Genomic DNA, 17,802 nt, shown 5'->3' with positions numbered 1-17,802 from the left:
AAGCTAAAACTGTTAAGGGGAAGGATGTCCTAAAGGAACTCTGCAGAGTCTTATGGACTCCACCCCCTACTCTAGCTTTCTGGACCTTACACACCACTCCAGTGATTGGAAACTACAACTCCCAGCAGTACCAGGTAGAGAACTCCAAGGGCGGAGCTAACAGGAATGAATTCTGGGACATTTGGGGGATAAATAGGGCGTGATTGTTTTTCTCAGGTGCTTGCTTGGGAAACAGCTCTCCTGAGCACATGTCTCCTGTGTTCAGTCAGCCTAGCTCTAAGGTATTGCAGTTACTTTGTATCCCGCTCTCTTTCCCTGGGTTGTTTCCTATTCCTTTCTCCTTTTGTAAATAAACCCGTTATTGACACTTTTGTGTGTACCTGCAGTGTAACTGAGTTACCCTGTAACAAAACCACTTCAGCATGAGTTCAATCCCCCTATTGGAAGTGAACCACATGGCACAGCAACCTCTCCTATCTCGCCTGCTTCTCCCCTCAGCAGTGTACTTCGTCAGTCTGCCTGCTCTACTCCCCACTCTTTCTCTGGTGAATCCTCTCACTGCCCCTGCACCTCTGGCCTGTACCCCAGTTCTGTATGCATAACAAAATAAATCTTAAAAAAAATACATCCTTATTGCAATTGAAGATGGTCACATCAATCTAGAACCACTATGTGACCAGTTCCTACTGATGTGTGCAAGTCAAAGTTTGGCCCTACCAGGTTCGAGACAGGGAAAGAATGTGCTCACAGCACTCAACTAAGTGATGTTCCTATCTGCAGGGGGAAATTGAGATAGACCTTTGACCTGCACAGTTGCTGCATTCCTGAAAAGTACAGAAATCAGTATGTGGTGAATAGAAGTCTAGCTTTCAAACTGAAGTTCCTGATTTATAAATACCACTTCGGAGGCAATTTATCCGACTTAATTGATCTTCAGTTGTCAGTTGGCTCCAATCTTTTAAGCATGAAGGTTTTTCACTCCTCAACCTTCTATAAAGAAAGAGGTAAGCAGTGTGTAAGATGGAGGCCTGGACCAAATCAAAGACCTGGATTCGAATTTTGCCCATGTCACAAACTAGCTAAGTGTGCTTGGATAAGTCATTTAAGTTTTCTTTCTTTCTTTTTTTTTTTTTTTTAAGATTTGTTTGTTTATGTATACAGAACTGGGGTGCAGGCCAGATTCACCAGAAACAGAGCGGGGAGCAGAACAGGCAGATTGACATCGTACACTGGTACACTGCTACACTGCTGAGGGGAGCAGTGGGCGGGTCAGAAGAGGTCGGCTGTGCCATGTGGATCATCTCCAGAGTTGGCGATAGATCTCATGCTGAAGTGGCTGTGATAGCTTTACAGTGCTGAGTCCTAACCTGTTGCGCTACCAGGGAAGGTCCCATTTAAGTTTTTGAGGCTTCAATTTTCTGCAAAATGAAATGATAAGACTGGAAGCTGATGCATTAATACAAACTCATTGGTCCAAGTGGAAAAAAGCTCCACTTACCTCACTTAAATCTGGTTTTTTAGCTCGTGTAACTGGGGAGGCCTATATTGCAAGACAGGTTAAAAAAAAAAAACCACATTGTCCACAGGTGGTATAATGGAAAAACATCTAGGTTTTATGTCTGGACCCAGTTACTAATTAGCTAGGTAACCTAAGTTACTCAGCCTCTCTGAGCCTGTTTTCTTATCTAAAATATGGGATAAATCTCTAGTGTGTGAAGTTAAATAGGATAAAGTATAATAGGTGCTTAACATATGGTAGGAGGCCCTCCCCCGGTGGCTCAACGGGTTAAAGCACAGCACTGTGTAGTTGTCCACAGCCACTGCAGCAGTAGTTTGATCCCCGGACCAGGGAGGTGACCCACATGGCACGGCAGACCTCTCCTGACTGGCCCACTGCTCTCCTCAGCAGTGCATGCCTATTTCACTGCCTGTTCTGCTTCCCACTGTCTCTGGTGAATCTTCTCACTAATGCTGTACCTCTGGCCTGTACCCCAACTCTGTATGCATAACAGGATGCACTAGAGACAAAGTGGAGAGCAGAACAGGCAGACCCACTGAAATACATTGCTAAGGGGAACAGCGGACCTGACAGGAGAGGTCTGCTGTGCCTTGTGGGTCAGCTCCCTGGCCAGGGATTGAATTCGTGCTGCAGTGACCGCGGACAGCTACACAGTGCTGTGCTTTAACCTGCTGTGCCAACAGGAAGGGCCCACGTTAAAGATTTTAAACAAACATTTTGACTCAGTCCAGGAGCAACTCTTTAAGGAATAACTTTCCTTCAAGCTCTTACAGAGTAAGGACTCATGGTTTTCACCTAATAAATTCAGATTTTACATATGACAAAGCCTTAATATTCAGCTATGGAAATTTCTGTTTAACTAATTTTCTTGTTGACTCAAGACTAATTTTATTAAAAGAATTTTGGTTTCCCCTCAGTATAGAGAGTAACTCTAACTTGTTGGAGCTCATTATTTTCTTCTAAGTACACTCTGCAGAATCAATTAGGTTTGCTTTTTTTTTTTTTAAAGATTTATTTATTTATGCACACAGAACTGGGGTACAGGCCAGAGGTGCAGGGTCAGTGAGAGGTTTCACCAGAGACAGAGTGGGAAGCAGAACAGGTAGATTGATGAAGTACATAGGGGGTGAGACAGGAGAGGTCTGCTGTGCCCTGTGGGTCACCTTCCTGGCTGGGAATTGAACTTGTGCTGAAGTGGTTGCTGCTAGCTTCGTAGTGCTGCACTTTAACCAGTTATACCACCAGAGAGGCCTCAGATTTGATTTTTGACAGAGGATCTTAGAACAGTTTAGACCATCAAAAATGAAACCTTCCCAAGGCAAAGCTTCCACTACCTAACACTGTATTATACATCAGGAGCCAAGAATGGTGACTCCAAGTAACCATGCTCACAAGAGACAGATGCAATTATTTCAGAGCAATTTATTAATTCATGATCAGGATAATGTTCTGAGATCATAAAATACCATGTGTCCCATCCAGACAAGTCCCTCCTGTTCCAGAAGGCAAATCATTCATCGGCCAGTGGCTCAGCAGGCACGAAGTCAGTCTTTTGGACTGGCTGATGAGGTGACTTGCTGGACCAAATGAAGCATCTGCCAAATTCTGCATTTTTTAAGTTTGTCATTTTCCAGGTGAGAAATTGGGAGTTGTGCCTCTCTGATTCACATTATCTCTATCTGGTCCACATTATCGATACTGGTCCAGCTGGAGAGATATCCACTACCTCAGTTCTGCCTCTCTAGAGTTCCAATGGCTCATCATGACTAACATTTGTGTGATTCCAAACTCTGTGGGTGTCCACTTACGCCTTCCCTGGCTAGCAGCTAAGCTCACCCTTCTGCAAAGCTTTCAGTAATTAACCCAGTTAACCAGTCCTAGCTCCCTACTGGTCAAGTTCTTGGCACCCATCATAAATACGATCAAGTGTTACCAAACCGTATGCATAGGGACCATGACATTTTATGACAATGCCAAAAGAAAAGGAATAGGGATGGAATGAATCCATACTGATGTCCACACACACTTAGGCAGTTTCCTCCCATGGGTTTTTCATGTTTTTTTCTTTGAAAACTCAAAATATGTTTTTGTTTATCAAGGCATTTGGTTAGGTTGGCAAATTGAGTTCTTGAAGATACTACTTCCAAGAAGGGCAAACTCTCTGAGAAACTTGTACTTTGTTTCTCCCTCTATACTTTTTGTTTCAAAATTTATTTATGCAAACAAAAGCTGGGGTGTAGGCCAGAGGTGTGGAGGGCCAGCGGCAGCATGGGGAGCAGAACAGGCAGAATAACTGCTGATGGGGAACAGCTCTTGTACTGCAGGGGCTGCAGGTAGCTTCATAGTGCTGAGACTTAACCCCTCGAGTCACCAGGGAGACCCGTCTCCCTATACATTTGCCCTTCTGGTTTTGGTCCTGTCACATTTAAATCTTGTCACATTTATTTTATTTTTGCTTTGTTATTTCCCCATTCTGCCGTGGTTTTAAAAACTCTGCCATGAGAATTGCTCACAAAAACTACTCTCTCGTTTTGTTTCCACATCTCTATTTTTTCTTTCATTCGTCTTAGTTCCTTCCTTTGGATACTTCTACCCGCTGCCTTACTCTTCTGTGATTCCTTTCAGTCCTGCCTATTTTTCTACCTCTTTTTTACACAAAATTCTAACTTTTATTCAGCTTCCAATGAGTTACTGTTAGTCTGTTTGCTTTTTTTTTAATAAGCCTATCAATAGATTTTACTTTTTCTTTTTTAGTAAGATTTTAAAAAAAGATTTACTTATTTATGCATACAGAACTGGGGTACAGGCTACAGGACAGAGGTGCAGGGGCAGCGAGAGGATTCACCAGAGACAGAGTGGGGAGCAGAACAGACAGATCGACTCAATGAAGTACATTGCTGAGGGGAGCAGGGGGAGAGGTCAGCTGTGCCATGTGGGTCACCTGGGGGGGGTAGGGATCCAACTCACACTGAAGCAGCTGCGGCCACTTGCTGTGCTTTAACCCGTTGTGACACCAGAGAGGGCTCTTTTTATTTTTTAAAAAGATTTATGTTATTAATTTTTGCATTTAAGAGCTGGCGTGTAGACTAGAGGTGCCAGGTTGAGCGGATTCACCAGAGTCAGAGTGGGGAGCAGAACAGGCAGATTGACAGACATACACTGCTGAGGGGAGCAGTGGGAAGGACAGGTGAGGTTAGCTCCCTAACTGGGGATCAGTGCAGTGGCTGTGGTAACCTCAAGGTGCTGAGACTTAGCTCCAGGCGACACCAGGGAGGCTTCCACTCTCAGTCTGTTGATAAACTCTGCACTATTGCTGCAGGACCTCTGTTCTTCTGCCTATGTCCAACTCAACATATTTCACACTTTCTCTTTCAGTCAATCTGCTTTGACACCCTTCCCCCCTGCCCAGCTCCTCCCCCAGTTTCTCAGCTCTGCTGCCTAATCTCCCTCTTATCTATTTCCTCATCTCTTCTTTCCTGCTCTTTATCTGCCTCTATGAATTCCCTCTGTCCTGATTCTGGCTACTCCTCCTTATCAGTCACTTACACTCATTATTTCACTGTCTAGCCTGTTTGTACTGTCCACCCATGGAATCCCTTTCTGCCTGTCTTCATTTCTATTTTTCTTATCTTCATTGTTTATGAGTGTTCTAATAATTCTTTGATTGGCTCCTCTCAAGCATCTGTTAATACCTAGGTTTTTCTGCCAAAGTTCTTTGTCTCACCATCCATTTTTCTTTCGTCGCTCTTCTATGTACTAAATCTTTCTCTGCCCTTAACCTGTGTGTCAGTCTATCACCCCATTTGCGTTTCTTTAGTTCAATTTTTTGAAAGGGTTCCCCCACCCTTTTTCTTTCACTCCTGTATCTTTTCTGTGAATGATGAGTTATCTCTTTCTGTCCACTGTTTAGTAGAACAGCAATCTTAATCTGTATACTTTCCATAACCTGGGTGTTTTTTCCTAAAAAAGGGAAGAGCCTTGTACAATAGAAAAATATTTAGCAGAGAGGTGAATCCTCTCAACCTGGCACCTCTAGTCTACACGCCAGCTCTTAAATGCAAATTAATGTTAAATTAATAACATAAACAAAAAATATTTTGTAGGGGAGAAAGCAGAGGATTCACCTCTGCAATCAGTGGATGTCTCCCCTAATCTGATTCCATCTCTGCCCTTACAAGAGCCTGGCCTGGGAAGACCCTACACAAGGCACCCAGAATGTGTATGCTATCTGTTGTGACTCTGGAATTCAGTTCTGGTCTAAGAAAGATGACTGTCCTAGCTCCAACCTCATTTCTCTAAAAATCTGAAAAGGTCAGAAGAGACTAAAAAAACTGCAAAGGCACATGCTGGATGACACTAGGATGAGGGTTAAGTACAAACATAATAGTGTAGCTTTAAGAACCAGAAATAGGCCCATACCCCCACCCCATCGTGATGCAAGAGGTTAAACCTCAGCACTATGAAGCTAGTGGCTGCCACTGCAGCATGAGTTCCATCCCCAGCCAGGGAGCTGACCCACATGGCACAGCAGACCTCTCCTGAAGCTATCAGCACTCGCTTCTGCAGAATTTTGATCCCCAGCCTGGGAGGTGACCCACATGGCCCCACAGACCTCTCCTGTCTCACCCGCTGCTCCCCTCAGCAGTGTATTTCAGTACATCTGCCTGTTCTGCTCCCTGCTCTGGCACTGGTGAGTCCTCTCACTCCTTGCCCTGGGCACCTCTGGCCTGCACCCCAGCTCTTATATGCATAAGTAAATAAAATAACTTGAAAAAAAAAAAGCAGCAATATTAGCAGCAATTGCTTTGCCCTAGGTTTTTCTTTCTCTTGGCAACTATTTTGTCCATCCCTACTAACTAGAGACAGCATCTGCTCGGCTTCCGGCCACTGTCAGAACTTGGTTGCAGGTGGGGCCTCTTTTACCCTCTGACCCTATCTCCTCTACACTAGATCTCTTTGCTCCTAGCAGTACCTCACCTTCCTTCATATGTCCCTGTGCCAAAGCAAAGAAACTTCGTTTCCACTAGCAGTTTCATCCAGCTTCATGCCTCCTGCCACACTTTACTGATAGCATTGACTGTACTGTTTGAGGTCATTTACTGGACCTATGGTCATCTGATGGTGGAATTCAGTAAACAATAGTTCCCATCCACCCACTAATTTTAGCATTTCCTCTCAGCTCCTAGGAATGGGGGGGAGGGTATGATTTAGCTGGAAGAGGAACTGAGATACTGAAAATCCAGTCCAGCTTTTACCCCCATGGGCAAAGTACATTGAAGTTCACCATTTTGTCCTGGTTCTACATCCCCCAGTTCAGGCTGGAGAGAAGCCTAAGTCTTCTCCCTAGTCTTTCTTGCAAAGATTAGAAACATCCCTGGTGATAGGCTGACCATCACCTGTCCTGATGTCCCTGGTTTCTTTGTCCCCAGGAGTAGGTAGACGGGGCCGAGACTGCAGGACATCACTAACCAAGATGCGGACACCCAATATGATGCTCATGACACCCACCGTCATCAGCCCAATTCCACCAAGGACAACCAGAGCAGGAGGCACCTGTTGGTGCTGTTGGACAAGCCACATACTCATCCACCCTAGTGGCACCAGACGGAAGGGGGCAAGGGTGGCCAGAGTGGCCCAGCTGGCCATGCTGAAGGCCAAGGATGGGGCCTGGTGAGAAAGCAGCAGCAACTTCCGTAGGTGTAGACAGGCAGAGTTCAGCTCCAGGAGCAGAGACACCACCGAGAAGCCCACGTAGTGGCCAGACAGAATGGCAGTGCTGAGGCAGCTTACTACCTGGGTAGCCAGGAACAGAGGACAGAGGATTTTCCATGACCTGCCACCCATCACGTCCCAATATACTAGTCCTTAACATAGGGATTCCCAAGCATTTTGTGGCACCCCTCACAACACTCAACCTTTATAGTTTACCCTTATGTTAGGGACCTGGATGGTCTCAAAACAGCCTTCCCACAGGACAGGGGCACTCTTGATTCAGAGGCTGTCTCTCCTGGGGTTGCAGTATCTGTATAGTACCCCCTCTAACTTCCATTCCTTTCATGGAATTTCATGCCCCACCACTGCTCCCTATATTGGGACTTGCCCTTCTAAGATCTGCAGCCAATATTTCTGCCACTGACTGGACACCTGCAGGGATCCAAGCCCTTTATAAGCAGTACTAGACTTCCAGCTGTGGCCATCAATCATCTCCATCCCTCCAATTCAGTCCATCCTTAGCAGGATCAAGCACCAGTGGGGGTCAGAGACTCTGGGAAGTCACAGGGCAGAAAGTTAAAAAGTGTCTGGGGATTCCGGACTGCGTACACCTCCCTCTTTCCCTATCTCTCCTTTCGCGGGGTCTCACCACCAAATGGTGACAGAGAAGTTCCCAGGCCTGGCGCAAGGTCTGGTTCCACAGCAAATCAGTTCCATCAGCCAGAAAATAACCTGTGGGCATGGGGGGGGGGGTGGAGGTAGTATTAGGCTTCCCTCAAACTGGTATATAACTTGGAAAGGAATCTCCATTCCCTTTTCCAGTGCCTTAGTTTCTCTTCAAAACAAAAACAAGAAAACACCAAGAACAATTTAACTTTTACAGGGGAGAGAGAAGGGACCTGAAATTACTGTTGGAAGGTTACCCCCCCCACACACACACCCCAAACTAACCCAATCTTCTCTGCAAACTCACCCACAGATACAGCCACCAGCACCAGGGCCCAGGGCGGGTGGCCACGAATTGGGTCGGCAGCCATCTGAGGGTACAGTGATAGCCTGGAGGAGTTGGGGGCCATGGTCAGCACTGTGCAGACTCGGATCCCATTCTCCGGCTGTGCACGCCCTCTCAGCCCTTCACAGCCCCATTCCAGTCCTGGACTCTCAAGGTTTCCTATCAAAACTAAAGATGCGGTCCGGGTCTTCAAATCTCAACCTTCTACCTCCCTCTCCCTCATCCCGGTACCTCCCACACCTCTAAACCCCGCACCCGAGCAGCGCCCCAGCCCCCGTGAGCGTGCTGTGCACCAGCGAGACACAGATATTCCGCCACTTCCAACGGTCCCGAGCAGCAGATCCTGGTGTGGGCAGCAGTTGCAGCCCCCAGTGCAGCCCCCTGAAGGCGGCGAAGGAGGCTCCGGTCACGAGGAGTCCGGGGGACGCCATGGCTCGGCGGCTGGACTAGATTCGGATGCGTCCTCTGGGGCTCAGCGCTCTCTGCAGAAAGAATCCAACGCCCCCTGCGGAGACCGTGAACTGGCTTCACCGCAAAGCAGGTCCCCGGGCGCCCCCGCTCGCCCCGCCTTGGGGATCGGTTGTAACTTTTCCAGGCTTGTCCACGCCTCCGTACCTCGACTGGGCGGTGATTGGAGCAGCCGCCAGGCTACGCCCCTGGAGCCACGGCAACCGAGAGCGTCCCGCTCTAGCGTGCGAGGGCGGGCTGGGGGCTTCCGGGGGACCTGGCGGCCAGAGCCCAGCGTGGGGTATTCTGGGATGGCGATGGGGCTCTTCCCGAACCCCACGAAGCCGGAACCTCTCGGAGCTCCACAAATAGGTTATTAATGTCACCGGTATTCCCGAAGCCCCGCCCCACCAACTTTCACCTGTCTTCCCTACTCTAACCTCCTGCTATTGGTTGTGCCTCGCACCCAACCCGCAGCCCTGAATTTAGAAACCAGCGCAATCCCATGCCCACCTACTTAAGCCAGGCTACCGCATAGCCTCGCAAAGCCTCCCCCAACCCCGGACTCAGATGTGGGCGAGGCACTTCTTGGAGGCACCCATTCTACCTCCTTAGGTTTCCAGATCTTAACAAACCCTAGACATTTTATAATTCCAGGTGTCCAGCTCCCTTACACAGCGCCGCTTAAACAGAACTCCCATCTGGAGAAGCCATTCATTCTGGGAAAAGATTCCTCCCCAACCTTTTTGGGGGCCCTCCACATCTTGACAAGGAAGGGAAGGCCTGAGGGACCCACACAGCACTATGGTCCTGAAGAGCACTCCTCCCCAGGGCTTGGTACCTGTTAGATGGAAAAGAGAGTAAGTCTTCCAATCTGAGGTGCCAAGGAGATGTCACTCAGGGTCACCTCAAGCCTCAGGCAGAATCAAAGAGAAAAATGAAGATTAATCCTGTGTTCAGCAGCAGTAGCACTTAGGATTCTAGAACCTTTCAGCCTGGAAAGGAGAATCTCCCTCCATCCCCCATCTCCTGAAGAGTGACAGATTTTCACTCTTTCCCGTATGTCTTACTCCAGTCCACACTTCTTTAAGCTGGAAGACATCCAGCAATTCAGAGAGCTGTTCCCTGTACACTGAGAGTAGATTCCAGTTATTCCTAAAGAAGGAAGTTCATAAGCTATTAGATGCTCCCCAAATGTCTTCATAACACCTTTCGTCCACCCAAACCCCATTATACCCAAGGGACAAGGAGCATCTCTTCATTCTGACACCCCCCCTTGTTTTTAAATTAGTTATTTTAAAATTTATGAAACAAAAAATATACAGAATTAATGTAGAAAATTTGGGAATTATTGTACAACCAAGAAGAAAATCGTAACTACTTTATTCACCATTCAAAAATAACCACTATTATTCACATTTTGGATTATGTCCTCAGTTTGTTATTTTTAAAAAGATTTATTTTATTTATGCATACAAGAGCTGGGGTATAGGCCAGAGATGTGTGTGCGGGAGGGGCAGAGGTGAGAGGCTTCACCAGAGACAAGAGTGGGGAGCAGAACAGGCAGATCTACTGAAATACACTGCTGAGGGGAGCAGCGGGGGAGACAGGAAAGGTCTGTTGCGGCATGTGGGTTAGTTCCCTGGCCCAGAATTCAACTAGTGCTGCGATTTAACCAGGAAGGCCCTGTCCTCAGTTTGTTTTATAAATACAAGTATTTTTTAAAAATTGAGATCACATAATACACATGCTATTTTTATAGCCTTTTTAATATTCAAAGAACATTTTTCTTCCAAGTTAAATGTTTTTCTACATGACTTTTAATGGCTGCACAGTATTCCACCATCTGGATGGATATATAATAATTTACTTAGGCAACCCCTCATTGCAAATTTTCATTACAGGAGAAAAGACATGCATTCCCAGTCTGACAGTTGCTTCCCATTTTTCTATATTGCAATGGTGGGATGAACATCTCATAACTGAATCTTCATTTTCTTAAGATAAATTCCTCAGTGTAGAATTACTTGGTCAAAGACCATTGAAACATTCAGGGTGGTTTTTATTACCAGACTGACATCCAGGAAGCCTCACCAATTTGTACCCCCATATGCATTCTACTGGAGTATCACTTTAGTACCCCTTTGCCAATAACTAAGTCTTATTTCTTCTATTTATAGTTTGCTATGGGAAAAATGCATTCAGCATTATTTGCTTTTCTTTAATTACTAGTGAAGCACACTTTTTTTCATGGATTGATCTTCAAATTTGTTTTAGGAATTTCCTGTGTATGTCCTTTTACAGTTGGCTCTTCCCTAGTGAGACTGCTTATATAAAAATTAAGAGGGTCAGGGAGAGGTAGAAGTAGGAGGATGGAGCCACAGGCTGGACACTTTAATATGGTCCCACATCTCTGAGGGAAGCAGAAAGACTGGAGAAAAATGGTGAATGAAGTACAGGGTTGGAAGCTTGTCCATGATGGGAGCTGGCTGTTCTTCCTTCCGGTGTACTTCTGGTCTTTATGGGCAACCTCTGCAGGATGCCCAAGCAGGTCCCTGTCCTCTCCAGGCTTCTGTGTTCCCAAACCGCTCTTCCTCACCTTTGCTCCATGAGGGGCGAGGATCACAAAGCCACATACCCGTGGCTAGAGAGAGACACTGGCCAGTAAAGCAAGGTGGGGAACAAAGGGCAGAAGCAATATCCTGGTACAGAGCAATCTTTGTTGCAACTTATGAGTGAACTCAGTCTACCCACCCACCCCCTTCCACTGTTCCGCACATATCCAGCTTGGTTGCAGAGAAGGCGGGTCTACTCTTCTCTCACAATTCTTTTAGTTTCTCATAAATGAAGAATAAAGTCTAATGATCACAACTGATCTAAGGTCATAAATGAAGATTAAGATCTGTTTGCAGGGATATAAACAACTTCCTGCAGCCCTGAACTTGGCTTCTTTCATACAGCTGGGCTGGGTCAAGGTTGAATCACACCAGAGTCTAAGTCCAAGGGTGAGATTGGGTCAGGGGCTGGGGGGTGACAGGTTTACACTGTTTGGGAGTCACATTCCACAAACCATCTCTCCTGGCAGCTGGAGGGTAGAGTGTCCTGCCTGCATGGGCAATAGCTGAGTCCTACACACTGTAATGGAAAGTAAGTTCAGGAAAGAAATAGCAGCAGCTGGTACTTCATCAGGGGCTGCAGTCCTGCTTCAGTGACAGGGAAGGCCTGGGACCACCCTTGTACGTTGGGTAGTCAGTGAAGACACTGAGCTCCTTCTAGCCCCTATATTGGTCTGACCCTAGCCTCTCCCCCACTAAGACCCCTTTCCCTAGTTCCTCGATGTGATCAGGGATGTAAAAAGATTTTGTTACTACCCTCCCACCCATAGTGGAGAAGAGTCCATGCTCTGAGTCTGTACAACTTCTTATTCCCTCCTGCACTAAGCTGGGTGATTCCCTATGTCACCAGTGGAGGATCTGCGATAGGAGTCTAAGGGTTCCACACAGGAACCCTTTGAATCTAAAGTCTGGATCACTTTAAGGAAATACAAGAAAAGAAAGACCAGAATACTTACAATATGGCCTTTCCTCTAAAGAGGAAACTTATTTTTGGACCTCACCTGGAACAGCCAGTGGGAAAGAATGGGGGCTACGGAAGGTGGATCAAAAAAAGAAATGTGGGTAAAGAGATTTTCTTTGCTCTTTACACAAAGACCAACTAATGTTGGCAGTCATTTATTCCCCAGTTCAGCCAGAGTCTCTAATTTAAAATTGTTCTCTCTTGCTAGGCCAATCTGTGTGCATGCTTTCTAACTGAACAGGTTCCTTTTCTCAAAAGATTCTCACTCTTGCTGTTCAGGCTTTCCCAGGCCCAGTCTGTCACCTTCCAAATGAGGGGAAAAGCAGCTCCTTCTCTTCCTCTTCCTCCTCCTTGAAGCCAAGGGCAGAGGGCAACAGTTCTTCAACTGGCAGCTTTAGCTGGGTCAGGACATAAAGCTTGCCACTGAAGAACTACTGCGGCTCAGCCAGGTGAGGATGTGGGAGGTACAGGTACCTAAAGACAAAAGGAAGAAAAATGGGCAAGATCTGAGCAGGGCTATGGCACAGGAACACTCTCAGACTGGCAATCAAAGACCAGCTCCAGGAGAAGCCCAACTCTCTATGAGGGATTCTTAACTCTTGACCTGGCTTCTTGGAGCTCTTAACTTTAGTGAGACACAAGAGGCCACTCTAAACACATTTTCTTTGTTCCCCTTTCCAGAACTGAAAGGCTACAGAAACCTAGACCAGCAGCAGCTGCCCATGAGGGGCCTCAGTCTCCTGAGCATTCGGAATGGGCAGGACCCAGAATCTTGGACTGACACAACCCACCAGTCACCCAGTTACTAAGTGAGAAACTGCACTTCAGATCCAGAAATATTAGTTTAGTGATCAGCCCAAATGACTGTTCCCAGGGAATTCAGCCGGAAAGAGAGTTTGGGGGCCTACATCTGGGGAAGAGTAAGGAAGGGAGGAGTTCTAGAGTTTCTGGAAGAAGGTCAGCAGAGGCTCCTGGGACTGTGTGGAGAGACTGGGAGACCAAGTGCTGGAGGAGAAGGAGGTATGGGTAGGGTGGTTGGGCAGCTTCCCCAGGACTCTCAAATGCCTGGCATTCCGCTTGCGCATTCCGGGTACATCTGGTATGAATTCCAGGCTGTCTGCCGGCCCCTCTAAGTCTGAACTTTGTTCCAAGTTCCAAGCCCCGCCCCCACAGTTCCAACGCATGAATCAGCAGGAAAAGCCCGGCCCTGCAGCATGGCCCTGGGAGGGGGCTGGGGGCGTGGCAGGCTTGAGGACTGAGCTGGGGAGGGCAGGTTTGTGCTGACACCTAGTCCAAGGGCATGGTCCATGCCAGCGTAGGGGCTAATGTGGTCTTGTCTTGAGATTTCTATAGCCAGAGGGTATGAGAGATTAGGGTGAGGGTGGCAGTTTTTCAAATTACAAAACCGCCTTGGGAGACCTGAACTTTGTTTTATCTCCCCTAGGTGACCAGGCCAACTACTTCCCACTCCCCTATGTCTGAGCTGGTTCTTTTTAGTCTTGAGGACTCAACTGCTGCGAGTCTGTGCCAAGCAGGTGCCCTTGGCTGCAGGGCGGGGTGGCCCAGGGCACTGACCCTCTGACCAGCTGCTCCATCAACCCTTTGGCACCCTGACAGCCCTTACCCCAGTCTGACAGCCAGGATGACAGGCCAAATGAGTTGGAAACTGGAACTAGGGCCGAAGGGAGGTGGGGGCAACAGCCTAGCCAGAGGCCACGGGGAGGGGCTAAGAGTTGGCCGAGAGGTGGGGAGAGAGGGAGCCCAGTGATGACTAACCCGGGCGCCCCACCCAGCTAGCCTGCTTCCCAGGCAGTTACGGCCAGGCCTGGGCTAGGGGGCCCCACAACTGAACAGGCTGGGGGGAGGTGCAGAGGTGACCTTCTCTCGGTCCAAGACGGTCAAGTTTGGTTGGGGGGGGGTGCGGTTTAGAGTTTCCAGGCCCTTTTCCTAACCGTCCCCCCCCCCTCAACCAACCACGGTGAAACCCTAACCTTTGGGTTGCATAAGGCCCCCGCATCACCGCCCCCTACTCTTTCTTCTCCCCTCCCCCCTTACATAACAGCCTCTGGAGGGAACGAGAGGAGGGGCTGGCCCGCCCAAAGACCCCTTCCCTGCCAGGGCTCTCAACTGGCCCTGACCCAGTGAGGGCCAGCAGAGGCAAAGCACCTCCCCACTAATATCTCAATCCAAATTCTCTCCAAACTGGGAGTTCAACTCCCGTATCCTCGAACCAGAGGACGCAGAGGTTAGCAGACCCCAGCCCTCTGGCCCCACGTCCTCCTCCCATCTACTCCCCAAGAGACCCTCCACCACGTCTCCTACCCCAGACTTCTTTAAACAACCTGACACACCACTCCAGCTAGTCCAAGGCTCTCGACCCCCGAGCGCCCCAGCCCCCATCGCCCCCTCTCCCCTCCCCCGGAAGGGCAGGGTGTGGCCGCCAGGACCCTACTTTTTCCCCATTACCCCGTTAGCACGGTTCCCTCCTACGAAGTCAGGTCCCCAGCTCACACCCACCTGGTGCTGGGTGTGTGTGTGGGGGGTGCTGAGGGTAGGGGAGCAAATCTGTGCGTCCGTCCCCCACGGCCGGCGGCGCTGTCTCTTCCCAGCGCCCAGCACTCACCGGCTCCAGTCTCCGATCAGCTGGCGGCGTCGTGACGCACAAGCTGCGATTGCACCGCCCAGGGCCAATCACCGCCCACTGCTGGGCAGCGTGGCCACACCCACTGGAGGCGCCAGCTCTGCGTCCTGGTCCCGCCTCTTCGGGCGTCTTAGCTCTGATTGGCAAGGAGGCCACCCCTTCGCCTAGTGAGGTTGCGCTAGGTCACGCCCCCAACCCACAAGTTGGCCAATGAGTGAAAAGGTGTGGCTAGGGCCTCCGCCTAGGGACCTCGGTTATAAGATCCCTACGTCAAACTGGAGTCCTAAAGAGCAGAAGGAAGTAAAGGCCTGTGTGTTTGCAGTGCATACTGGTCAGTGTAGTTCTCGGCCCTACACTTCGTTCCCAGAATCCAGCGCGCTCTGTGAGTTGGCATTTTTAAACACATCTCCAAATCCATCCAGGCGAAGTCCTTAAAGGGCTATAGCCCCCTCCTTTTTGGAGCTGTGAGTGCTTTTAGACACCCCAAAAACTGATTCGCTGACCTCTGCAGTAGGCGATAGCTCTCTAAAGAAAGGTGGAGTAGACAAAGCAGCTGGTGTGGACAAAAAATGACGGTGGAAATCAGCCCCTGTGGCAGCAGGCTCTTCCTATAGATGACACCGGGAGGCTTTTGGGGGTCGGCTCACCCGCCTCGTGCCAGCTTCCACTGTCTAGATCTAGTCCACCCAGAGTGGACAGGGGACTTCCTAACCAGAAGATACTGTCTTTGTAGACAATATCCCATTCCAGAAGTAAGAGAGGCAGAGTCTCAAGCAGCAGCTCCCTAACAAAAGATTAATAACACAGTCTTCATCTGAGCATAGAAGATAGACTCCTGGTCAGGAACTTGGGGATGGACTGTGCCAAAGTGCAACTGGCCAGTGATCCCATCCTCTGCCTAATAACCCCATTCTGTCCGTCCTCCAGAAGCTTTTCACTGACTCAGGCCTACTTAGGGGAAGAGATTTCAAAGATGAAGACCAATGAGGAGGCTGCTCCTTCCCCAGGGACCAATCAGACAACGGAGGCGGGGGGATGGGCAAAAACTGAAAGGAACCCAATGACTTGGCAAAAGCTGCTGAACCGCTTATTTAAAGGGGCACAAGTGGGACCCATCCCACATTTTTGCGTGCGCCACCTACTAACCTCACTGCCCCTACGACACCCCCCCCCCAAAAAAAAAAGGACGAGTGGACAGGGATCTTTGATTTTTGCATAAATTCCCAGTTGGGAGTTAGGGAAACTGAACCGGAAGGATGAAGCTGGAATCTGAGTTAATTCTTTTTGTATTCAAAACGGGCTCCACTAAGTGATTGCTGTGGTTCTTCGGAGCACTAGAATTCTGAGCATTGTGCCTTTAAGGAAACTTCCTGTCTCCTACCCCAGCTGATTGCTGGAAAGTGTGACCTCAGGGGACGAATCAGCTGTTACCACATCCTCCTTCTGGCCTGCCCTCCTCCATCCTCTTATCACGCCCCCCCCCCCATCGCGTGTTGCTGGAAGGGAGATGGAACCCCAAATATGGGGAACCTGATTTTTTTCTTCTTTCCTCATCCTCACTCCCAACACTGTCTCTCGTTTTCCCCTCCCCCACTTGCTGGATAGCTCTTCAGATGTTCTGATCTTGGAATGAGAGGTATTTCCTGCCTGCACTGTCAGCTCAGATCCACCCTCCCTGGTCTACTAGTGAGGTTTGTATTGGGGAGACCCAGAAAAATGGCCGACTGGGATGTGAATGAGTACCGGTCCAGTGAAATAGATGACCAAGCCTAGAGGAGAGAAGTGGCTATGCAGAGCAAGATTTCTGGGGTGAGAAAGAACCCTCCTTTCTAACAAGTTGCCCCTCCTCTAGTTACCCTGTTCCTCCCCAGTAGGATCCTGTGAAGGGAATCATCCTGGCTTTATCCAATCACTCCACTTTTAACTTCTTAGATAACACCTTGGTCCTTGGCTGCTCCATATTTTATACTCTTAGTTCACAGCAAGAATGCGAATGTAGAATATCTCAGGGACTGCAAATAGAACACATTCGTGGGGCCTCCCTGGTTGCCCAAAGGGTTAAATCTCAGGACTATGAAGCTATCAGCAGCCACTGCAGCACTGTAACAGGGTGGTGCCCAGGAAAAGGGGATGCCTTGTAACAGCAAGAGTTCCGTCCCTGGCCATATGGCACAGCAGACCTCTCTTGTTCCCCTGATGATCCCCTCAGCAGTGTATTTCAGTCAGTCTGCCTGTTCTGGTCCCCACTCTGTCTCTGGTGAATCTTCTCCCCCCCCACCTCTGGCTGTACCCCAGCTCTTGTATGCATAAATAAAATAAATCTTGAAGGAAAAAAAAAAAGCCCCCTCCCTGTTGGCACAGTGGGTTAAAGCCCAGCACTATGAAGCTATCTGAAGCCACTGCAGAGTGAGTTTGATTCCCAGCCAGGAGGTGACCCACATGTTGTGGCAGACCTCTCCTGACCTGCCCACTGCTCCCCTCAGCAGTGTATTTCAGTAGTTTCACCTGTTCTGCTCCCCACTATCTCTGGTGAGTCCTCTCACCCCTGTACCTCTGGCCTGCACCCCAGTTCTTGTAAGCACAAATAATAAATAAAATCTTAAACACACACACTGGCCCTAGTAACCAGGAGTTTTGGCTGCAGAAAGACCCAGGTAATGTTTTGTCCCAGCCTTGAGCAGGGAGTCAGGGTCACTCCAGGACAAGCTTAGTGTGAAGTCCCAGGACTAACTTGGCAAGGTTAGCAGAAACTGAGTAGGGCCTTGGCCAAGCTTGGAAGAAAGAAATCTCATCAGCTGCTTTCGTTCTCTATTATCCTTACATAGAAGTCCCATCTCCATCCCACCCCAAGTTCTTTCTCCATTTTGTTTGGCTAACTCTCCATCACCCTATCTT

General features: G+C 48.7%; 1 protein-coding gene across 1 annotated transcript; it reads right to left on the bottom strand.

The window, feature by feature from the left end:
- Window positions 1-6,862: 6,862 nt before the first annotated feature.
- On the bottom strand, window positions 6,863-8,674 carry TLCD2 (TLC domain containing 2). Its single transcript, XM_004685135.1, has 4 exons — window positions 8,499-8,674; window positions 8,205-8,287; window positions 7,881-7,963; window positions 6,863-7,312 (listed from the first exon to the last, which is right to left on the bottom strand). The coding sequence occupies exons 1-4, from the start codon at window positions 8,672-8,674 to the stop codon at window positions 6,863-6,865; spliced, it is 792 nt and encodes a 263-aa protein (XP_004685192.1).
- Between the last annotated feature and the right edge of the window lie 9,128 nt (window positions 8,675-17,802).

The sequence above is a fragment of the Condylura cristata genome, unplaced genomic scaffold (genome assembly GCF_000260355.1).
Source record: "Condylura cristata isolate star-nosed mole 26May11 unplaced genomic scaffold, ConCri1.0 scaffold00017, whole genome shotgun sequence".
Classification (NCBI taxonomy): domain Eukaryota; kingdom Metazoa; phylum Chordata; class Mammalia; order Eulipotyphla; family Talpidae; genus Condylura; species Condylura cristata.
Note: the sequence above shows the minus strand (reverse complement) of the source record. Positions and strands in the feature narration are given on the sequence as shown.